We start from the raw sequence: 24,912 nt of genomic DNA on the forward strand, positions 1-24,912 counted from the left end.
CCAAGCCAGCCAGGGCGATGTATCAGATTTTAAATGAAAGTTCACTTCCTCTTTGTGGATACCTCACGTGACAAGTTCCAATTTCTTTTTAAAGTACAGTTAGCTGAAGTCTCTTTGCTGTCTTTGGAATCTTTGGAGAGAGCCCACCTTCAAGCATTCTTAGTATGGGAGCACTTGCTGGTTCCATTAAGTATGTACTGTCTATTGTCTTTTTTCTCCCATTTGGTCTTTAAACTCTTTGTGTTTTTAGCTTGCTCTGCCTGCCAGGGTTTAAATCTTTGGTTTCAGATAGGAAACTAAAAAAATCATATCGCTCAATTTACCTCCTATTTTTGACTAAAAAGAATTTATTTTTGAAAAGTTAATGTGTGCTTGGATATCTAAACCTGAGGCTGAAACGTAGCTTCTTTGGAATATAGTTTGAAGGTTTACATGGTTACAATTCTAGTTATTGTGAGTTAAAAAGAAACAAAAGAGAAAATAGCATCCAGTTTGAGAAAGAGCTGAATTTTGGTTAAAGTCTTTTTGTATTAAATATATAAGTTGTGTTTTCAAAAGTAGTTAATTGCTTCCTTTAAAATAGATATATTGATTGTTGGGGAAAAATCTTTAAAAAGTAAAATAAATGAAATGACCCTTGGATGTGAAAATGATACATGAGAGTTGTCTTTTAACCACCTTTAAATAGGCCAGTTAAGCCCAGGGGTTCTATTCCTGGTCAGGCCGGGTGGACCCCATCCTGTGGGGGACGTGGGAGAGGCAGCGATTGATATTGTGTCTTGTTGATGTGTCTCCCTCTCCCCCTCTCCTTTCCTCTCTCTCCCAAATCAGTAAAGAAAAATTATTTTTAAATTATTTAAAAAGTTAAGAAGAACTTACACATTAAAAAATTATGAAGATAAGTGATTTTTCAAATGTTTGTCTTCGTCTTAATGAGAAAAGAAGATTTCCACTGCTTAGATTTGTTGGCAAATCTTGGAAAGTCCCTGCTTTCCTGCAACACCTCCAAACTTGAATGTGATTTACCAAATTTCAGGAAATTTCTGAAAACCACTTTTTAAAGTACTTCTAAGCATGAATCTGCAGTTATTCCATGTGACTTTACAGGGTGGGGCAAAAGTAGGTTTACAGTTGTGACTACATGAAACAGTTTATTCTCGTATTAATTATTGTATTATTTTCCATACAAAATACCATAAACCTACTTTTGCTCCACCCTGTACATTCCCCCCAAATTTCCCGTATAAGTCTGATTTGTAATATTTTGTCCCTCTGACAAACTTTGCATTGCTATTTTTTGTTATGAAAGATATGGTCACAATATATGCAGTTAATAGCTACTCTTCCTCCGTGATCTTTCCTTGAACAGAATGAAATGGCTGCTTTGGGTTCTCCTGGGGTGCTCAATGGCACAACTGCACAAAGACCCCACGTTGGATCATCACTGGGATCTCTGGAAGAAAACCTATGGCAAGGAATACAAGGACAAGGTAGAGGATATTGCCACTTGAGTGATTCGCTTTTACTCTAGTACTCTGTGCTTTCTCCCTCTCAAATTATATTCTTACAAGCTGTGTTTTCAATAAATGTTACGTTCACATTTCTTCCCTGATTATGTTCTTGGTACTAGAGATACAGCCGGAAACAAAACAATGTTCCTGTTTTGATGGAGCTTATATCCTAGTAGGGGAGACAAGAAATAAGTCAATAAATAAGCAGGTATGTAGTATGTTGGATGGTAGTAGAGAAAAATAAAGCAAGACATGGAGGGTTGAAAGGACCCTGCATGATGACTGGAAGAGGCTGGGAGTGATTATTCTACAGAATGGTCAGGAAAGGCCTCACATGAAAGGAGATATTTGAGCAGAGAACTGAGAGACGCCAGGGAGCAAGCAAAGCAGATAACGGGAATGAAGGTCCCAGGCCAAGGGGAAGAGAGTACATGTTTAGGAAATAAAAGACCCATGTTTCCGTCCCTGGCACCTGGAAGTGCTATCAGATGTTGTTTCTTGAGTCTCACTTCCCACTTTGTCCTTGTTTTGTCATTTCAAAGCATAGTTACTGATTGATTTTAAGACCTTAACCCTAGTGCTCCAAATAACTAAGTTCTATAACTATACTATTTCTGACTTTGTAGGCAAACATTATGTATTTACTACTTGATTATGCATTTACTTGTTTTTGTATAAAAAAGATGCTTCGAGTAGAATGTGCACTCTGAGTTGTTTTCTTGGTGGTGATAAACTTCACCCTCACCCACTCCCCTTTGAATTTAGGCCTCTAATTTTAAAGTCAACTAGAGTTAGATGTGCAGGTAGCGCCACTATCTGGTTGAATAAAAACTATCTCTCTTGTTAATGATTTCACTCACTAAGGAGAAATGGAAATGACTTTCTATTAATATTCTAATTTACTTTATTCTACTTTATATATCTCAAAGTTCATTTCTTTTTTCCTTTCAAATACTTCATTACATTTATTTTTCTTTATTCCAGTTTTCCCCTCTAGTGGTTTGGAAGTATGTCTGTACATGTCCACTCCTGGGGTAACAGTAGCATCTTGCTCTAAGGGAGAGGGGGCTGCATCTAGACTTGCTACCTGGAACCAAGGTCTGGGCCTGGGCTCTAGCACTCAATGAAGTGAGGCAGAAAAGAGCTGTTGCTGGCTGCTCATTGGGTTATTACTTATTGGAAACTATAGCTTTGGGGGTGGGGATGAGGGTCAGTCATTTTAGGAGGCACCATGCACATTGTATTCCATGTACATCAGTCCTACGTAAATGAAGCTCCCCAAGGGCAGCATGTTCAACAGTCAAAATATGGATTCACTCTGGATAAAATTAAAATAATAGAATCAAAAAAGATTTTAAGATTATATATGTGTGTGTGTGTGTGTGTATAACAAAATAACATCAATACAAATAAAAAAGTGTAAAATAAATTATACATTCAATTAGGAATCTTGAAAATAAAAAATACAGTAATTGAACTAAGAACTCAATAAAAAGGATATGAACTCTGGACTGGAAAGCGTTGGATAGAATCAGCAATCTGAATGATAGTAGTGAAACATTCACCCACAAGGCAGCACATGAAAATAAGAAGAAAAAGCTATGAAAATGCAGGTAAAAGGGATGAAAAAGAGTTTAAGGCTCTAAACTACATCTGATAGACGTGTCTAAAGAAGATAGTTAGATGGAATGGTAGAGAAGCAGTATTTGAAGAGATACTGGTTGAGAATTTTCTAGATATGAAAAAAGAAAAAAAAAAGCCCTGTATCCTTCAATCAAAAGTACCCAAGAGAGGACATAAAGAAACCCAGACCCAGATACATGTAATGAAGCAGCAAAATATCAAAGCGGAAGAGAATCACCAAAGTTACCCAAGTTAAAAATGGAAGTATAGCGATTAGACTTACATTTGCAATAATAATTACCAGAAGACTATGGAGAAATATCTTTAAATCACTAAAGAAAAATAGCTAGAAATATATCCTCAATTAAACTATTTTTCAGGAGTGAGGGTAAAAAATAAACATTTTTTTAAAAGCCTGTAAAGATTAAGTGAGTTTTCCACCTACAAAGGATATATTTCAGCCAAAAGCAGTTTGTAAAAAAAACCTTTTTAGCAGATGAAGGAAGTTCATTATATATGTCATAAAATAATATTAATCGTGCTCAAGTAACTAAGAGCGAGAATAAGATTACTGTGCAGTCTTACCAATTACATTGAACATATTTTTTTATTTGCATGCTTCCTGACAGATGCACATTTGGTAGAATGCTTTGTAATGTTTATTTTCATTATTGAACACTTATTTGTGCAGGACTCAGTATAACTATGTTTTTTTCCTTATATTTTAGAATGAGGAAGAAGCACGACGTCTCATCTGGGAAAAGAATCTAAAATTTGTGATGCTTCACAACCTGGAACATTCGATGGGAATGCATTCATACGATCTAGGCATGAACCACCTGGCAGACATGGTAGGTAAACTACAAAGAATCCTATTTTTATCTCTTGGAAAGCATGATTTCTGTCTCTCCAAAAGCAATTTGAAAGTACATGACAAAAGCAAATTATCTACATATGTACAACATTAGAAAAGTGTAGAATTTAAAAACAAGAATTTGTATAAATTCCTTAGCCCTACTGTGACCACTTTCCTAAACAAATCCCTTCTTTATTTTAAAATCACAGACTTCTATTGCTTTTTATTTAATTACTTTTTTATTTTTTTATTTTATTTTTTATCCTCACCCGAGGATATTTTTCCATTTTTTGTACAGATAGAGTGGGAGGGAGAGAGAGAGAGAAACATCGACGCAAAGGGACACATCGAGTGGCTGCCACCCACACGACCAACCAGGGCCGGGGACAAACTGCAACCGAAGTACGTGCCCTTAACGGGAACCGAACCCAGGTCTCTCCGGACCGCAGGCCGACGCTCTAACCGCTGAGCCAAACAGGCCAGGGCTTAATTACTTTTTTAAAGCATTATCCAAAGACTACTCATACTCTTTTAGAGTAGTTACCATACTTATGAAAGTCTAAACTGACCATTTAATATGGTCCACCTGCTTTCGTAATTGGGGAATGTGGGCATTTACTATCACAAATAATCTTCCATTTTAGATTCTGTTCTTTTGTGCAAAACTGTACCACTGTGGCCAAAATTAAGACTCGTAGGAGCATTTGCAATCTTGCTCCCTGGCATATGTTGTCAATTTGGCTTAATAAACTCTTATTGAAAAAAAAAAGAATCATGGTACCCCTTAGAAGGGAACACCTGAGGTAGATTAAATTCCCACTTAAATGTGGGACTCTCCTTTGTAATTCTTTCTCACAAGGAAAATCAGTTCAGTCCACGTTTTAGACAGCTCTTTTTTTTTTTTTTCATCCTCACCTGAGGATAGAGTGGGAGGGGGAGAGAGAGAGAGAGAGAGAGAAACATTAATGTGAGAGAGACACATCGACTGGCTGCCCCACACACAACCCATCCAGGGCGCCTGGGACCAAACCCCAACTGAGGTATGTGCCCTTTACGGGGAATCAAACCCTTGACTCTTTGGTCTGAGGGCTGACGCTCTAACCCCTGAGCCAAACCGGCCAGGGCATAGACAGCTCTGTAATAAAAATTAGGCCTTGCTTTGAACCAAAAATCTGTCTCCCTGTAACTTCTACTTTTTACAGTTTTCTTTTTCTCCTTCCCTATGTCCAGCTGGGATACTAATGCAAAATGTAAGTGTAAAGAAGAGACCCAAATAAGTCACCTACGAGGTAGTTAGCAGTATCTATGTTGGTCACAACTACCACTAGTTTTTCTCAGTTGTTAAATATGTTCACAGTTACAGTTATTGGGATATTGAAAAGCAGGATATAAGTGAAAAGAGATATTTATATTTACCTTGTAGACCAGTGAAGAAGTGATGTCTTTGATGAGTTCCCTGAGAGTTCCCAGCCAATGGCAGGGAAATGCCACCTATAAGTCAAACCCTAATCAGAAATTACCTGATTCTGTGGACTGGAGAAACAAGGGGTGTGTTACCGAAGTGAAAAACCAGGTGAGTCTTATCATCTCAGGCCCCTGTGCCCCAGGTAGAGTTCTCTCTTCCTTAAATACTTAGTCTAGCTACATAATTTGGCAGTGAATCTCCCTTATGTTACTTTCTAATTCGTTTTGTTATTTCATCTTCCCAACTAAATCGTAAGCTTCCTGAGGGCCAGGACCACACATCGTACTTTACTCGTGTTCCCCACAATGCTTAGAACACCCGTGGTTAGAACCACATATACAAAAGCTGCGACATAAGCAAACGGGTCAAGACAAACTTTCAGTGCTCATGCTATCCATCGACTGCACTGGACCCTCCATCAAGCTAATTGCTTGAGAACAGTGTTGTGTTGAGACAGTATCTAACAGGCGGTTTATTCCCGCATCTCACTAACGAAATTCTGGTTTGAAGAAGAGGAAGGAGCTAGAGCTCAGAGTGCTCTACAAATTGTACCAGCCAAATTAACTCGTGACTAGGCTTGCATTATTGGAATAAGAAATAGGGGTTTTAAATTTTTTTATTCTATATTTTCATATTTCCTTTAGTTTACTTGTTTAAAAAAAAAAAAAAAAGCTACAAAAATCCTCAATTAGTTAGGGATAACTAAGAGTAAAACAAATGTATCGCCTTAGAGGTCTGGGTAAGGAAGGATCCGAGAATTCTGAGCAGCTGCCCCAACTTGTGACCCCTGCAGAATATACAACTTAAGAAGTGAATGGTACTGCTGATCTCTTTTTCCACCTAGTTATTTTTCTTTCAACTAGTTTTGGGTTTCCTACTGAAGCTTTTCTAAAATAAAAGTTTGGGAAGATCTGATAAACGACATATTTAGGTGTTGACTATAAATAATTTAATGAACTTCTTTCCCTGGGTGTTTGCATTTTAATAGGTGATTTATTTATTTATTTTGGTACGTGCCCCTAGCAATAACCAAACCCAGGACTCCCTGGTCCGCAGGCCAACACTCCAACCACTGAGCCAAACTGGCCAGGGCTAATAGGTGATTTTTCTTTAACCAAAAGCAAATTCAGTTTGATTCTTCTGGGTAGAGACCAGGGTGGAATGAGAAAAGAAGACAGTGAGACACTTACTATAGGGCTCTGGACCCTCTGCACCTTTTCTGTTTGTAAAATATCTTTTGATTTAAAATCTGAAGCTAAAAGAAATTTTGAACTTATGTTTCAGTTAACATTTGTCAGGAGGAAAGGTATTTTAGGTCAAGGGAATCACTCTAGCTCCTCTCAAAATCATTTTACTGTAGGCAACTATCTCCTTTACTTATGGGTGAAGATAGCTTGGATTTAGTATGTAATTAATAAGTACTACTTCTTAATATGTTTGAATATGGCAATTATGCTCTGAGCTCAGCCTTTGCAAATTTCTATCAAGGATGAACCTTGCCCAGAGAATGAGCAAGTATTTAGTCTTCATTCCCATTGCCTAAAACAGCAATTTTCAATTTTTCTCATCTCATAGCAACTATAAACTAATTACAAAAACTCTGTGGCACACCAAAAAAAAAATATCTTTGGTGTCTGACACACAAAAAAAATAGGTATAATCTTTTTATCAATCCTCATCCGAGGATATTTTTATTTTTATTTTTATGTATTTATTTATTTTTTTAGATAGAGAGAAAGGGAGGGAGGGAGAGAGAGAGATTGGCTACCTTTTGCATAACCCCTGACCGGGGCTAGGATCAAACCTGCAACCTAGGTAAGTGCCCTTGTTGGGAATCACACCTGTGACCCTTGGGTAAAAGGGCTCATGGTGTAACTACTGAACCAAACCAGCCAGGGCTATATAGGTATAATTTCAATTCATTCACACCAGACAGCTATTATTGTGTTGGTTGTTGTCATTTTTTTTTTTTTTTTGAATCCTCACCCGAGGATATTATTTCAAATATTTTTAGATAAAGTGGGGGAGAGAGAGAGAGAGAAAGAGAGAGAAATACTGATGTAAGAGAGATATATCGACTGGTTGCCTCCTGCACGACTCCGACCAGGGCCAGGGACAATCTGCAAACGGGTACGTGCCCTTGACCAGGATGAACCCATGATTCCGGTCCTCAGACTGACACTCTAACCCCTGAGCCAAACCGGCCAAGGCTGCTGTCATTTTTTTATTTGACAATCTAATGAAAGGGATGCGAGCCCCTTATTAGTGAGGTATTGCATGTTTTAAACATTCTTTAGGCACACGGGTGTGCTGGGGCATATTAGTTGAAATCACTGGTCTAAGAGGAGAGGAAATTGTGGTGGGAGAAGCTCTTCCAGTAATTACTGATAGGGCTAACATATTTGGTGTTGCTCAGGTTGTGTTATGAAATCATCCTTACTGACTTTCTACGATTGCCTGCATGACTTTATCTCTGTTTTAGGGTCGCTGTGGTTCGTGTTGGGCTTTCAGTGCTGTGGGGGCCCTGGAAGCACAGCTGAAGCTGAAGACAGGAAAGCTGGTATCTCTGAGTCCACAGAACCTGGTGGATTGCGCAACTCAAAAGTACCGCAATAAAGGCTGCAGAGGTGGATACCCAACACAGGCTTTCCAATATATCATTGACAACAATGGCATCCAATCAGAAGCTTCCTATCCCTACAAAGGCGTGGTATGTCACAAGCCAACGTTTTGGACTGTCCCTGTCCCATGATCTGATATCCCTTGACTGACTGTACTAAACTCACCACCAAGCAAATTGCTTGAGAAACAGTGTCATGTGTGCGAGAACCCCGATTAGAGATTCTGGATTCTCAGGTGTTCTCTCTCTTATGCAGGAGCCTTCTTAATTACCAGTGGCATATTGGTTTTAAAGAAGCAAATAGAATTCATACCTAAAAAGGAATTGCCAGCAAACCTTCCTTAAAATTCTTCCTATATTTCTGCCTGGTATTTAAACTTTTTGTCCTGTAGCCTCCTACACTCACTCTTATTCTCAGATCATCAACCACATCATTCCTCTACCTACTAAAAAGCTAAGTAATGCTTTGTTCCTCCTCCTTAAAAGTTCATTATACATTTAATTAAATAATATAAGTAATATACCCATATTGCAGAAAATTTAGAAAAGATAAAAAACACCATTCGAAAACCTTCTACATTATCCACTATTACTTTGGTTTATTTCCTTCAAGTTATTTTTCCTACTAAGCAGTTTAAAAGTATAGTTGTATAAACAAACGTGAATTGGTAACCTTCTCTTTCCCACATGAAATATACTCTAATGTAGTCTTTATAAACCATCATTAAACTGCACATCATCTTGCATACATATCACCAAAAAGATTTTAAAGTTCTAGTCTAGAGTTTATGATCTTGATGTAGTATACCCCTACAATCCATCTTAGAGTCTGTGGGACATTATCCCGGCAACTTCTGCATATTTGAAGATATCCAGAATTTAAAACAATAGGAGAGTTCTGTATTTCCTGTGCTATTAATGAAACTTTGAACTGTTAGGCTTTGGAAGATTTTATTTTTCTTTCTTCAAAAACAGGAAGGTAACTTAAGACACTTGAAAAGGCTAAATGACAAAAGAAAACATGATTTGTAAAAGAAGTTGAAGTATATTTCTTTATCTTATTTATACTTTTTTTTTTTTTTTGGCAGGATGGAAAGTGCCAGTATAACTCAAATTATCGAGCTGCCACATGTTCAAAGTATACTAAACTTCCTTCCGGCCGTGAAGATGCCTTGAAAGAAGCTGTGGCCAATAAAGGACCCGTGTCTGTTTGTATAGATGCGAGGCGTCCTTCTTTCTTCCTCTACAAAAGTGGTAAAAACTCAGATATAGTATCCTCTAGTTCTATTCTGTCCTTGCACTGGAAGGAGGAATATTATCTTTCCCCATCACTCCACCTGAATGCTTTGAGTAGGATAAACAGAATCCTCCGGTTCATACACACATTTTATACCCAGTTCTAATTAGAAAAAGTGATACCAAAGTTTACTAACACTATATGCCAAGTACTATGATGAATTCTTTCCATGCATTATCTCATTTAATCCTCACAGTAACCCCATATTACAGATGAAAAAACCAAGTTTTAGACAGGTTAACTTGCCTGAAGTCACACTGTCTGAAAATGGTCATCTGGGATGGTCAACTGTACAACTTGACTACAGTGCCTGTGCTTCTAACCACTGTACCACTGTGTACTGTAGGTACAGCACAGCAGTGTACAGGAGAGCACCCACTAATGGGATGGCATTGTATCAGACAAAGGGAAGGCTATATTTTTTTTCTAAACCTCACCTTAAAAATCACTTAATCTAGTAAAGGATGAAAATGTATGGAAGAAACAATTTAGGGCCCTGGCCGGTTAGTCCCAGCAGTTAGAGCACCAACCTGCGGTCCAGAGAGACCCGGGTGCGGTTCCCGCTAAGGGCACCTACTTCCGTTGCAGTTTGTCCCCGGCCCTGGTTGGTTGTGTGGGTGGCAGCCACTCGATGTGTCCCTTTTACGTCGATATTTCTCTCTCTCTCTTCCTCTTTCTCCCTCCCGCTCTGCCTGAATAAAGAATGGAAAAAGTCCTCCGGTGAGGATAAAAAAATTGTAAAAAAGAAAAAAAAAACAATTTAGGGATATCTACAAAGAAATACAGTAGGTCCTAACTGGCTAGCTCAGTTGGTTAGAGTGTTGTTGGGATGCGCCAAGGTTGTGGGTTCGAGCCCCCGTCAGGAGACATATAAGAAGCAACCAAAGAATGCATAAGGAGGTAGAAGGCAAATCATTGTCTCTCTTTCATAAATTAAAAAAATAGAACTGTATATAAGTTTTAAAATGATAATAAAAGGGTGGCAGTTTATCAAAGAAAATTTCTGAGGGAACTCTGTTGGATTGATGCCAAACATGGCAAAGAAAATGACAAATACAGCATTGATGGCAAAGAATTATGAAATCTAAAGTTGTTTTTTTCCTTTTATTGATTTTAGAGAGAGACGAAGGGAGAGGGAGAGAGAGAGATAGAAACATTGATGAGAGAGAACATCATTGGCCACCTCCTGTATGCCCTTCCCTGAGGATCGGGCCCACATCCTGGGCATGTATGCTGACCAGGAATCAAACCAGCGACCTTTTGGTGCAAGGGTTGATGCTCAACCACTGAGCCACACTGGCTGGACTGAAATCTAAATAGTTTAAACATTAGAGTATAGGTCCCTAAAATTTTTGTCGTTGTTAATCCTCATCCAAAGATATTTTTTCCATTGCTTTTTTTAAGAGAGAGTGAAAGAAAGGGATGGAGGAGGAGTGAGAGAGAAACATCAATGTGAGAGAAACACATGGATTGGTTGCCTCCCGCACGCACCCTGACTGGGGCAAAGATTGAACCTGCAACCCAGATAGGTGCTTTTGACTGAGAATTGAACCCTCCACCCTTTGATGCACGGGCTGATGCTCTAACCACTGAACCACCCGGCCAGGGCTATGTTCCTAAAATTATAATTAACCTAGCCCTATATGCAAAACAGTCTAATAAAACTAATAGCATTTTCAAATGTCCTTCATTGTCACATACTCTTCCCTTTTTGTCTCCACCCATATTTTATTCTCAGGTGTCTACTATGACCGAACCTGCACTCTAAGGGTGAATCATGCTGTATTGGTGGTTGGCTATGGTAACCTTAATGGGAAAGACTACTGGCTTGTGAAAAACAGGTAATATATTTGTACTCGAATGTATATTTAATTAAAATCAGGAATTAGAGGGAGCCTCAACAAATGATTTCTTGTAATTACGATGATGATCATGATATTGACAATGATAACATCTTATAAAGTGACATTCTAAATTACTCAATGCCCCCATTTCTTCACTTCCTATTGTGCCCTGTAGCACTTCTAAAATACTTCTCTGATCTTTCCTTCTTGATGTCCTTTATGAATACCTACTCCTCCACTTAGTTCGCAGATGTTGGTCTTTCCTCCAGGGCTCTATCCTTTGATCATTACTGTTCTTATTCTACATTTTTCTTGGGTATCATCTTTCCATTCTTAAGATTTTAGCTATATACTATATACTTTCAAATCTCTGGCTCTAGCTCTGACCTCTGCCCCTAACTTCAGACTTAAATATCTGGACAAGCCCATTTTGTGTATCTTAGTTTTTCCAAACTCAATATGTCCAAGGAATTCAGCACCGTCTCCATGAGATTGTCCCTCCACAGAACTTCCCATCTCACTAAATGGCAAAACCACACAACACAGTCACCCAATTCGAGATTCTATGGCTTTGCCTTAGACCCTTCCAGATCCAATCAAGCAACAAGTCAAATTAATTTTACCTCATCTCTGTCCTTGCTTCTGTTCCCTCTCCATTTCTTCTATTACTGCTCCAGTTTAGACATCTCCTGCCTCAACTATTCCTGCAGCCTTCTAACTTTAATCTCAAATCCATCTTTCATTCTGTTTCCAAACTGGTTTGTCTAAAATATGAGCCTGGGCTTACAACTACTCTATTTGGTACCATTCAGTGCAGAATTAATGTTCCCTAGTAGAGAAGACAAATTGTCTATGCTGAGGTCCCTACCTGCCTTGCCAGCCGCATCTCCTTCTCACACTTCTGATTCTCGTTATACTCAACGATACACAGTTACAGTTCCCATTCATATAATTCTATCTTTAATATTTTCATATTTTGGTTATGCTGTTCCCTCAGCCTGGAACATCATTTCTCCTCACTTGGTTTATTCCTGCTTTTCCTTCAAAACCAGCTCAGGCATCATTTAGACCAGAAAGTTCTCTCTAAATCCTTGAGCTGAGTAAAATGTCTTTTTATGCTCCCCAAATGTCCTATGCTTACTGGAATACTTTATACAATCCAATTAAATTGTCTGTTTATCCATCAATCCAATATTTTCCATGTGCCTTTAGGGTAGAGATTCTGTGTTGTCGTTATATCCTTAGCACAGTACATGGCACCTAACAGCCGCTCAGTATGTGGATTAGTTGACACTTATATAATCCACAAATACAGGAATGTAGCTTCTAGATTTAGAGTGAAAAAAGAGAGGTATGAAGAGTTACAACGTAAGCATTTTGAAGTTTCTCCTTGAGTTAGTTTTCCAGGGCTTCCTCAACACAGCACCACAAACTGAGTAACTTAAACAACAAAAATTAGCCCTGGCCGGTTTGGCTCAGCGGTTAGAGCGTTGGCCTGAGGTCCAGAGAGACCTGAGTTCGGTTCCCGCCAAGGGCACGTACCTCGGTTGCAGTTTGTCCGTGGTCGTGGATGGGTCGTGTAGGTGGCAGCCATTCGATGTGTCCCTTTCACGTCGATGTTTCTCTCTCTCTCTCTCCTCCCACTCTATTTGAACAAAATATCAAACAATGTCCTCCCATGAGGATAAAAAACCAAAACAAAACAAAATTATTGTCTTCACATTCTAGAGGCTGGAGGTCAAGGCATAGGCAGGGTAGGTTCCTTCTGAGGGATGTGAGGAAAAAAAAATTTTTAATGCCTTTCCTCACACTTCTGAAGGTTTGCTGTCAATCTTTGGCTTTTCTTGGCTTGTGTAAGCATCAACCCAATCTCTGACTTCATTCCCATACTGTACAATTTACCCTTTTTATAAGACATCAGTCATATTGGATTAGGGCTCACCCTAATGACCTCATTTTAACTTAATTATATCTGCAATGACCCTATTTCCAAATAAAGTTACAATAAGATACCAGGGGTCAGGATTCCAACATATGAATTTTGGAGAGACAAATCAACCCATAACACCCCCCAAGTCTTTACTGGAAGTAAATATTTCATAAACCGTGACGAAAAAACGGTGCTTCCCTCCCTTTTCATCTCGCCTCACACATAGAAAACGGTAGTATCTGTATGGCCCACTGGGAAAATAGATGAAGGGACCAATATCTTGGTTCACTTGTAATCCATTCACAATACTGATCAGCTTAGGTCTTTCTAGCCCAATGAAAGCACTTTTTATTTATTTATTTAATGTTTTTATTGATTTTTTTAGAGAGAGAGGAAGGGAGAGAGAGAGAGAAACATCAATGTGACAGAGAAACATCAATCGTTTGCCTCCTGCACACCCCACCGGGGATAGAGCCTGCAACCGGATCATGTGCCCTGACCAGGAATCCAACTGGCAACCCTCTCATGCACTGAGGACATCCGACCAATTGAGCTACACTGACCAGGGCAAATGATAGCTCTTTTAAAATAAGCAATATTTTCACTTATATCTTGTTGACTCCTTACAGTATTTCTCTTTAATACTAAGTATTCTAAATTCCCTTCTCTATTGAAACAGTTCTTCTTCTTCTTCTTTTTTTTTAAATCCTCACCCGAGGACATTTTTTTCGATATTTTGTTCAGATAGAGCAGGAGGGAGAGAGAGCGGGAGAGAGAAACATCGACGTGAAAAGGACACATCGAGTGGTTGCCACCCACACAACCCAACCAGGGCCGGGGACAAAGTGCAACCGAGGTACGTGTCCTTAGCGGGAACCGAACCCGGGTCTCTTCATACTGCAGGCTGACGCTCTAACTGCTGAGCCAAACCGGCCAGGGCAAAACAGTTCTTCTTGAAGATTTTCTATTTCTTTTAGTGTTTAAATCTAAAATCTCTTTTCAGTACTTATTTATTCAACAAGCATTTACTAGGCATCTATAACATGACAAGCATTATCTAGGCCATGGAGATAAAAAATTAATAAGAAACTATCTTTTCCTGAAGGAGCTCACAGTCCAATGGGGAATTAGATATATTTTTTAAGAATAAAACACAACACATCATGGTATAAGGATATATGTCTAAATGACTTTGGGACCATACAGGAGGAGATGCCTAACTGCCTCCACAGAGGATTCACTACTTGTACTAAGTTTTCAGATGAGTGGACTGCTCCTGTGTTGGAGGAGGTAAATACATTGCCCAATGACCCAAAAAGCATATGCTAAAGCACAGAAATGTGAAACACTTGTCTGCTTTATAAACTCTCTGCTGCATTTCTTTCTTCTTCTTTTTCTTTAATCTTTATCCAGGGACATGCTTTCTATTGAATTTTAGAGAGAGAGGAAGGGAGAAGGAGATAGAGAGAAACATTGATGCGAGAGAGAAACATCAATCGGTAGCCTCCCATATTTGCCCTGACCAATAATTGAACCAACAACCTGGGTATCGAACCTGTGACCTTTCAGTATACCGCACAACACTCTAACGGCATGTACCTCAGTTGCAGTTTGTCCCTGGCCCTGGTTGGGTTGTGCGGGTGGCAGCCACTCGATGTGTCCCTTTCATGTCGATGTTTCTCTCTCTCTCTCTCCCTCCCACTCTATCTGAACAAAAAATGTCCTCAGGTGAGGATAAAAACAAAAACAAAAACAAAAACTGCCAACTCCAGATTAACATATTTAGAGAAAACTGGAAAAGGAGAAGCTTACTACAGCTTTATTTGAGGACTTTTTAAAGAATGCAGAGTTCTAGCAGTGAGCTTCAAATTTTGGAGCAAAAACCAGAGACATAGCCAGAGCAAACGAGAACAGAAGTACAAATGGAGGGCTGGTCAAAAAGTAGTTTGGAAAATGTAAAGCTGAGGTTCATAGGTAGGATGGATGAAGACATCTACAAAACATGTCCAGGTTTCTTTAGAAAAACAAACCTAAATGAATGAAATGTTCAGCTGATAGAAGCAATATATGAGGGAAGAAATGTGTGTAGCCAGGTGAGCATTAGTAACATCTTCTGGCTTCTTAAAAAGTAAATGGTGTTTTGCCCTTTCATGAAAACTTTTTCAAGATGCTTTTTTCCTGCATCTTAAGAAATAAAGAAAAAAGAAAGAAAGGTCATAATCAAAGTATATATGTAAATTCAGCCTTCATAAAGAATAATTTGTTATGTGATTGGTTGTTTAGTTCTTTTTAGTATTTGCTTATTACTTATTTAACTGCATAAGTAAAGGGTGTCAAAAATCTCCTATGAGTAATTATAATATAAAATTTATATTATGGAATAATATAAAAAATTTCTGGATATTTTTAATATTTAAAAAAATGCCTCATCCTCATCCCTAAATAGGTTAAGTTATTGAAATATAACTTGAGCCCTGGCCGGTTTTGCTGAGTGGTTAGAGCGTCGGCCTGCGGACCAGAGAGTCCTGGGTTCGGTTCCTGCTAAGGACATGTACCTCAGTTGCAGTTTGTCCCCGGCCGCGGTTGGGGTTGTGTGGGTGGCAGCCAGTCGATGTGTCCCTTTCACATTGATGTTTCTGTCTTTCTCTTCCCCCTTCTGTCCCTCCCACTCTGAGGTTAAATGCAAAAATGTCCTCAGGTGAGGATAAGGAAAAATGAAATATAACTTGAAAAACAGAACCTATTCCATTTCCCTAACTGAAAACTATGGTCTGATCTTTCAAGAAATCCTGACTCTTAAAGTAGAGTAGGGTATAGGCATCTATACCCTACTTCATAGGCATCTATATTAAATTCATACACACTGCCTCCTCTTCATGGAATCAGTCTGAAAAATGGTTAAAAAGGAAAAAGTTATAATCAAATAATTTTTCTTAGAAATTAGTCTACAGCCCTGGCCAGTTTGGCTCAGTGGATAGAGCATTGGCCTGCAGTCTGGAGAGACCTGGGTTCGGTCCCATTAAGGGCACGTATGTCAGTTGCAGTTTGTCCCCGGCCATGGTTGGGTAGTGTGGGTGGCAACCACTCGATGTGTCCCTTTCACGTTGATATTTCTCTCTCGCTCTCTCTCTCTCCCTCCCACTCTACATGAAGAAAATATCAGAAAATGTCCTCAGGTGAGGATTAAGAAAAAAAAAAAATGAAGGTAGAAATTTGTCTACAAAGATATTAAGAATATGCATATCAGATTATAACTCAAATCATGTATTTATTCCCACTATTCCACTGTAATCACTCTTGTCAAAATTACCAATTACCTCCATCCTGTCTCATTAACCAGTTTTCAGGTCTCATCTTACTTGCCCTGTTAACATTTGACGTACAATTACTTTCTCCTTTCTGAAACACTTTGACTTTCAGGGAACCTCATTCTCCTGGTTTCCTTCCTACTTTACTTCTCAGTCTCCTGAGTTCCTTAGCTCCTCTTATTCTCCCGCACTTCTAAGTATTAGAATGCCCCAGTCCTCAGTTTCCCTCTCTCTCTAGGCCCACTCCTTAGATAATCTCATTCAGTCTCATGGTATTAAACACTATCTGTGTGCTGACTCTCAGCTTTCTATCTTCAGCTCTCCCCTCTCTCCTGAGCTGAAGACTTCACGCCCCACATCTTATCACTTGACCTTTCCGCCTACATATCTATAGGCCTCTTTAACTTAACATGTCCAAAACAGAACTCTTGACTCTCTGCTAGTACCCCAGTTTTCCCCATCTCAGTAAATGCCAACAGCATCTACCCCAGGCCAAGACATCAGAGCCACCCTTTCTTTGTTCAGTGGATACCCCACATCAAGCCACCAGCAAATCTTGTCATTTCCACCATCATTAAATTATTCCAAATCTAACTACTTTCAATACCTCTGTTGTTACTCTAGTTCAAGCCACCATCTGTCTCTACTGCAATAATTTCCCAACTGGTAAGCACTTCCCCTCTTATTTGCTTACAGTCAATCCTGTTACTCAGTAGCCAGAATGATCTTTTTAAAGTATAATAAAGCAGGTAATGTGGCTCTCCTACTCCAAACCCTCTTATGGCTTTCCTTCATACTCAGAATACAACCCACGACATATAAAAGCATGACTTTATCAAGCCACAGCCTATCTTTCCAGTGACTTTCCCCTCTCTCACTCAGCTCTAATGCACTAGCCTTGTTGCTGTTTCTGAGACACACCAAGTTTTCCCCAGGTCTCTGCATCACTCGCACTGTCACTGTACTGAGGTCTTTGCTCAAACATTTCCTCAGAGAAGCATTCCCTTACTATTCCATCTAAAATGTAACCCTGACTCCCAACACTGCATCCTGTCCCCTTACCCTGCTTTACTTTTCTTTATGATACTTATATCATATTATGTACTTCTTTGTTATGTGTTTCCCAACAGAATGTAGGCTTTAAAAAGACTAGCTTGTTAACCTCCATAATCCCAATGACTTGAACAGTGTTTGGCACAGCCTAAGAAGTGTAGGACTGCAATTTATTACCAAGGAAACTGCATATATTTTAGAAGGAATGTCTAATGAGTTTGTAGACTATACTAGACAGGGAGAAGGAAAGGTTATCAACCACTCCTTTCTGTTAAGTTTAAGAGATTTCCTGGGCCATAGAACCTTATTTTTAAAACCAGGACAATCCTGGGAAAACTGGGACTATTGGTCATCAAAAAAAAAAAAAAAGCTATATTTTTTAAAAGGAGGATGAATTCTACTTGAGTCCAACCAGACAGACTCATACTTGGATAATAATAAAAACCTTCACTTATTGAGCATTTACTATGAACAGACACATCAGTACTTTAAATAGATTTCTTGTTTAATTTTAAAGGCAATCTATGAGATAGGTATTTTATTCCCATAATAAAGAGTAAGAAATGCCTGCCCTGGCTGGTTTGGCTCAGTGATTAGAGTGTCGGCAGAGGACCAAAGAGTTTTGAGTTTGTTTCCCGGTCAAGGGCACGTACTAGATTGCAGGTTCAATCCAGGGCCTGGTTGAGGTTATGTGGGAGGCAACCAATTGATGATGTTGCTAAAAATATTTCTTAATTGACCTTCTCTAAAGGAATTTAAGTTGGATTGATAATCGCCACCTATGATCCTATTATACAAAAGCATTTAGAGGTGGGACCTTGGACAGAATAAAAACACTCTTTCTCTGCATAAGGCATATTTACAAAGTAGGAGGATTACAATTTAGAATGGACCTTACATTGTTTTCTTTACATATTAAGCCTATTCATCAATACAGGTTGAGGCAGAAGTAGGTTTATAGTTGGTCATATGGAAAATAATACAATAATTAATAAATAATAATACAAGAATAAATTCTTTGTTTCATGTATTCACAACTGTAAACCTACTTTTGCCACACCCTGTATAGCTCTAAAGCTTTCCAAACTTCCTTGAAAAATATCCGAAAAGCCCTTGGAAAATTAATATATTATTCTGTTCTAATTTTTTTTTTTACGGCTTTTTTTTTTTTTTTTTTTATCCTCACCCGAGGATATTTTTCCATTTTTTGTACAGATAGAGTGGGAGGGAGAGAGAGGAAGAGAGAGAGAGGGAAACATCGACGTGAAGGGACACATCGAGTGGCTGCCACCCGCACGACCAACCAGGGCTGGGGACAAACTGCAACCGAGGTACGTGCCCCTTTAGCGGGAACCGAACCCGGGTCTCTCCGGACCGCAGGCCGATGCTCTAACCGCTGAGCCAAACCGGCCAGGGCTTTTACGGCTTTTTATATATAGTTGCTTTATGAGAAAAATAATCTGAGAGATAAAAAGTTGATAATGTGGTGTTCATTTGTAATTTTCTGTTATTTGTTTTTCTAAAGCTGGGGCCTCCATTTTGGTGACCGAGGATATATTCGGATGGCAAGAAACAGTAGAAATCATTGTGGGATTGCTAGTTATGCCTCTTACCCAGAAATCTAGAGGATCTCTTCATTATATAACAAGTCAAGAAAGATAAAACACTTTCTCTTCACTTAATTTTACCTGCTGTAACCAGTGGAAATAAATGTGTTGTGAACAATATAAATATATAATTTGTCTCTTCTATTTTTTTAACTTTACAGATCTTGAAAAAATTTGCTAAGTGAAACTTAATAATGTACTGTAGATATAACTGTATGAGAATTAGTCCACCTAATACAATTTGTCATTGTCTTATTTCACCTCTTTGTCTTTTTATGTACACCTGATATCATTTTGTAAGTTGATGGTGTTAGCTCTTAACTTCCATATTACTGCCCCAAGCCTTTCATTCCAAGAAACCAAAACCATCACTCTTATAGTTTAACCTTTCCCTAAGCCTCTCATTCCAGAAAACCAAAACCCATCACACCAGTCAGGGGGAATGGAATGATGGAACCACCCTAACCCACCCAAACTGCAAAAGGTCACTGGACAAGAAAAACAAGTTTCAGGAGACCCCAGCCCCCGACCAATCAAGAACTCGGGAGACCCCAGGCCCAAACAATCAAAGATGACCACATCTCCTCGACTGAATGACACCCCCCTCCCCAAGCCATGAGTTTAAAAATCCGTAGTCTGTACAAGCCCGTTGCGACTCTCTCCTTAGAGGTATTCCGGCAGGCTAATTCCCAATAAACCTGCACTTCTGGAGACCCTGCACCACCTCGTTCCGCCTCGTTTACAGATGGTATATAAATGCTTAATAATTATCTGTCTTTTCAACTTTGTATCATTACCACATACCATTCTTTTCTTATTCTTAGGTAATATTATAGTCTATCATGAGAATGTAAATTGTGGGATGCTGATGATGGGCTATGGCAAGTTCAGTAGAAGAAACTATTAAATTATTAATGTGGTTCAGATTGTATCTTTGCACATAAAAGGACTAAATAAATTTTTTAAATGAATGAAGTAGAAAAATGCTTAAGAGAAAATCTGTCACACACTTTGTAAGAATTATTGTAATGGCCAACAATTAATATGCTAATTCAATTATTTTTACTTACTCATTAGCAATTTGGCCAGGGCCTTTTTGGGGCAAATAATTAAGTCAACCTGAATTAAATAACCAAACTGAATTTCTTTTAATATTTAATATTCCATTACTTATTTTTATCTAATTCAGATTTATCTTCCTCACAACTGCTATGGATTTGTAGATGGCTTCTGAAAAGGCAGCAAGAATTTTAAGTTTTATAAGTTCTTGCCTATGACATAAAATATGTCTGGGATGAGGTTATTAGTATATCTTAAACTGAACTTAACTAATTTCACTATCTCTTATTCCCTCTCCATAAAGCACATTTTAAAGAACAAGAATTGCTAACTATAAAAACATGGTTATACTATATAATTATCATCAAAAGTATATAGAAACACTATAGTTAATAAGTATTTAGTTGATTATTCTTTAGTTTTTGTTTTGCCCACAATTTTTCAAGCACAATAAATAGAAGAAAAATATGGGTTCTTTACCTGTGTCATTCTGATGAAGCCTATTCTCCGCAGAATAATGTTCTTAAGTGCATAAAATAAAATACATAGGATTACAAAGGAAACTGATCATATTGAAATAGTTATTAAAATGTTAAAATTTACATTTGTGCTATAGTAATATATTGTACATGCTTCTTTACAAATGAACTAAATAACGAGTTAATAACTATCACAAATTTGAAGTAGTGATGAGTATAAATGATATTTGAAGATATCTGCAAAAACTGTTATGTGAAATGAAAATACCTGAGTTTTCTTTTGGTTATAAAATATTGCTAATATTATTGTGGTTTATGGACTATACAAAAAAATGCTAACTTTCAGTTAGAGGTTAGTGAAAATAAAGATGTATTTTTTTTCCCCATATAAATTCACAAATTCTCTGAATTCTATCCATGGATCCTTTAGGAATTAAGTACTTTAAAAAAATTTATTGTGTAGCATAAGGGGAAATTTTAGCAATAATAAGTAATCTCAAACTTATAGAAACAAAAAAATTTAGCCCTGGCTGGTTTGGCTCAGCGGTTAAATGGTCTGCCTGAGGTTCAGAGAGACCTGGGTTTGTTTCCCACTAAGGGCATGTACCTCGGTTGCAGTTTGACCCCGGCCCTGGTTGGGTCGTGCGGGTGGCAGCCACTCCATGTTTCTCTCTCTCTCTCTCTCTCTCTCTCTCTCTCTCAGCCACTCCATATTCTCTCTCTCTCTCTCTCTCTCTCTCTCTCTCCCTCCTGCTCTGTCTGAACAAAAAATGGAAAAATGTCCTCGGGTGAGGAAATAAATAAATAAATAAATAAATAAATAAATAAATAAATAAATAAATATTTTAAGGGGGAACAGATACTCCCCCAAATTTTGGCGATATCCCACTAAAGATGTTAGTCAATCACTGTGTTTTATTTATTTTTTTTTTTTTTTATCCTCACCCGAGGATATTTTTCCATTTTTTGTACAGATAGAGTGGGAGGTAGAGAGAGGAAGGGAGAGAGAGAGAAACATCAATGTGAAGGGACACATCGAGTGGCTGCCACCCGCACGACCAACCAGGGCCGGGGACAAACTGCAACCGAAGTATGTGCCCTTAGCGGGAACCGAATCCGGGTCTCTCCGGACCGCAGGCCGACGCTCTAACCACTGAGGCAAACTGGCCAGGGCCAATCACTGTGTTTTAAACTCACCTGGAATAATTGCCTCTATCATTATGCCACTACCTATGTACACAGTTAGATGCATTTGTTTCATTTTACTTCTGATTTTTAGGGATGCTTTTTAAATGTATGTAGTTTTGTTTTACAATTATGTAAAACATTTATATGGATCCAAAGCCAAATTAACAAAATTAAGTATATTCAAGAAGCCTAGGACTGGCCAGTGTGGCTCAGTTATTTGGGCGTTCTCCCCTGCACTGAGAGGTTGCTGGTTTGGTTGATGGTCAGGGCACATGCCTGGGTTGTGGGCTCGATCCCCAGTAGGGAGCGTGCAGGAGGCAACTGATCCATGTTGCGCTCTCACATTGATATTTCTCTTTTCCCTTCCTTTCACTCTCTAAAAAATCAATAAAACTATTCTGAAAAAACAAAAAACAAAACAAAAAAAAGTCTAGCCAGTAGTTCTGCCTTCTCCATACTATTCTCTTTCTTTCTTGCTGGTAGGTAATGATTTAAACAATTTATGCTTTTTTGTTTCAATTCAAAAAATAAGAAAATATATATTGATATCCTCCTTTATTTAAAAAGTGTAGCCCTGCCGGTTTGGCTCAGCGATTAGAGCGTCGGCCTGCGGTACAGAGAGACCTGGGTTCGGTTCCCGCTAAGGGCACGTACCTCGGTTGCAGTTTGTCCCCAGCCCTGGTTGGTCGAGTGGGTGGCAGCCACTCGATGTGTCCCTTTCACATCGCTGTTTCTCTCTCTCCTTCTCTTCCTCTCTCTCCCTCCCACTCTATCTGAACAAAAAATAGAAAAACGTCCTCGGGTAAGGATTAAAAAAAAACAAAAATTAAAAAAAAAAAGGTGTATATTTTTTTTCTTTTTTTTTTAATTAATTAATTTATTTTTGTTACAGATGTTTCTCCTTTTTCCCCCACTGATTCCTCCCTCCCTGCCCTGTCCCCAGCTTTTTTGTCCATGTCCATTGTTCAAGCATACATGCATATAAGTTCTGTGGTTTATCTCTTCCCCACCACCCCCTCTTCTGGGGATTGTCACTCTGTACCCCACTTCCACATCTCTGGGACAACCCCATTTTTCAGACTGTTATGTTCATTATATTCCACAAACAAGTGAGATCATATGATACTTGTCTTTCTCTGTTTGGCTTGTTTCGCTTAGGATAATACTCTCCAGGTCCCTCCATGTAGTCTCAAAGGATAAGAGATCTTTCTTTCTTACAGCTGCATAGTACTCCATTGTGTATATGTACCACTGCTTTTTTATCCATTCTTCTACTGATGGACACTTGGGCTGTTTCCAGATCTTAGCTATTATAAATAGTGCTGCTATGAACATGGGGGTACATATATTCTTTTTGATTGGTGTTTCAGGCTTCTTAGGGTATATTCTTAGAAGTGGGATCACTGGATCAAATGGCAATTCAATTTTTAATTTTTTGAGGTAACACCATATTGTTTTCCATAGTGGCTGCACCAGTCTGCATTCCCACCAGCAGTGTACTAGAGTCCCCTTTTCTCCACACCCTCACCATAACTTGTGATACCTCATTGTTGTTTTAATTTGCATCTCTCTGATGATTAGTGATGTTGAGCATTTCTTCATATGTCTCTTAGCCATCTGAATGTCCTGTTTGGAGAGGTGTCTATTTAGTTCCTCTGCCCATTTTTTTTATTTTTTATTATTTATTTATTTATTTATTTTTTTATCCTAACCTGAGGACATTTTTCCACTTTTTGTTCAGGTAGACTGGGAGAGAGAGAGAGGAACAGAGAGAGAGAGAAACATCGATGTGAAAGGAACACATCGAGTGGCTGCCACCCGCATGACCAACCACGGCCAGGGACAAACTGCAACCGAGGTACGTGCCCTTAGCGGGAACCGAACCCAGGTCTCTCTGGACGCAGGCCAACGCTTTAACCGCTGAGCCAAACCGGCCAGGGCCTCTGCCCATTTTTTAATTGGGTTCTTTGTCTTTCTTTTGTTGAGTTGTATGAGCACTCTCTCTATATATATATATATAGGAAATTAACCCCTTATCTGATATATCATTGGCAATTATGCTCTCCCATATAGTGGGTAGCCTTTCCGTTTTGATGATTGTATCTTTCCCTGTGCAAAAGCTTTTGAGTTTGATGTAGTCCCATGTGTTCATTTTCTCCTTTGTTTCTATTGCCTTAGGTGATGTATCAGTAAAAATTCTGCTGCGTATGATGTCTGAAATTTTGTTGCCTACAGTTTCTTCTAGGATTTTTATGGATTCATGAGTCACATTTAAGTCTTTTATCCATTTTGAGTTTATTCTTGTGTAGGGTGTAAGTTGATGGTCTAGTTTCATTTTTCTGCATGTAGCTGTCCAATTTTCCCAACATCATTTATTAAAGAGGCTGTCTTGACTCCACTGTATGCTCTTGCCGCCTTTGTCAAATATTAATTGAGCATATTGCCTTGGGTCCATTTCTGGGTTCTCTGTTCTGTTCCACTGGTCTATATGCCTGTTCTTGTGCTAGTACCAGGCTGTTTTGGTTACAGTCGCTTTGTAGTATAACCTGATATCTGGTATTGTGATCCCACCTACTTTTTTCTTTTTTTTCAAGATTGCTGTGGCTATTCGGGGTCTTTTTTGGTTCCATATGAACTTTTGAAGTATTTGTTCTAGTTCTATGAAATATGTCGTTGGTATTTTGATGGGGATTACATTGAATCTATAGATTGCTTTGGGTAGTATGGACATTTTAGTGATGTTAATTCTTCCAATCCATGAACAGGGTATGTGCTTCCACTTTTTTATATCTCCCTCTATTTCTTTTTTCAATGACCTGTAGTTTTCTGCGACTAGGTCCTTTATTTCTTTGATTAAGTTTATTCCTAGGTATCTTAATTTTTTTGCTGCAATGGTAAATGGGATTGTTTGCTTAGTTTCTTTTTCTGTGAGTTCATTATTGGTGTATGAGAATGCCATCGATTTCTTGACGTTAATTTTGTATCCTGCTACTTTGCCAAATTCATTTATTAAGTCTAATAGATTTTTGATGGAGTCTTTAGGGTTTTCTAGGTATAGTATCATGTCATCTG

The 24,912-nt window shown here is 38.6% G+C and overlaps 1 protein-coding gene across 1 annotated transcript; it reads left to right on the top strand.

The window, feature by feature from the left end:
* The first annotated feature begins 112 nt into the window (after positions 1-112).
* Positions 113-19,219, top strand: LOC118637209 (cathepsin S-like). The gene is made up of 8 exons (XM_036272409.1): positions 113-190; positions 1,370-1,490; positions 3,863-3,985; positions 5,414-5,563; positions 7,938-8,165; positions 9,164-9,329; positions 11,111-11,213; positions 19,033-19,219. Exons 1-8 carry the CDS (start codon positions 165-167, stop codon positions 19,130-19,132), a joined length of 1,017 nt encoding a protein of 338 aa, XP_036128302.1. The 5' UTR covers positions 113-164; the 3' UTR covers positions 19,133-19,219.
* The last annotated feature ends 5,693 nt before the right edge of the window (positions 19,220-24,912 follow it).

The sequence above is a fragment of the Molossus molossus genome, unplaced genomic scaffold (genome assembly GCF_014108415.1).
Source record: "Molossus molossus isolate mMolMol1 unplaced genomic scaffold, mMolMol1.p scaffold_m16_p_20, whole genome shotgun sequence".
Taxonomy (NCBI): domain Eukaryota; kingdom Metazoa; phylum Chordata; class Mammalia; order Chiroptera; family Molossidae; genus Molossus; species Molossus molossus.

What these genes read in the sequence shown, in the direction of transcription:
- LOC118637209 (XM_036272409.1), top strand. Translation starts at nt 165, where the DNA reads ATGGGAGCACTTGCTGGTTCCATTAA. An exon ending in GCACTTGCTGGTTCCATTAA is followed by an intron (nt 191 to 1,369) that starts GTATGTACTGTC and finishes TTCCTTGAACAG; the next exon opens with AATGAAATGGCTGCTTTGGG. An exon ending in TTTCTTCCTCTACAAAAGTG is followed by an intron (nt 9,330 to 11,110) that starts GTAAAAACTCAG and finishes TTTTATTCTCAG; the next exon opens with GTGTCTACTATGACCGAACC.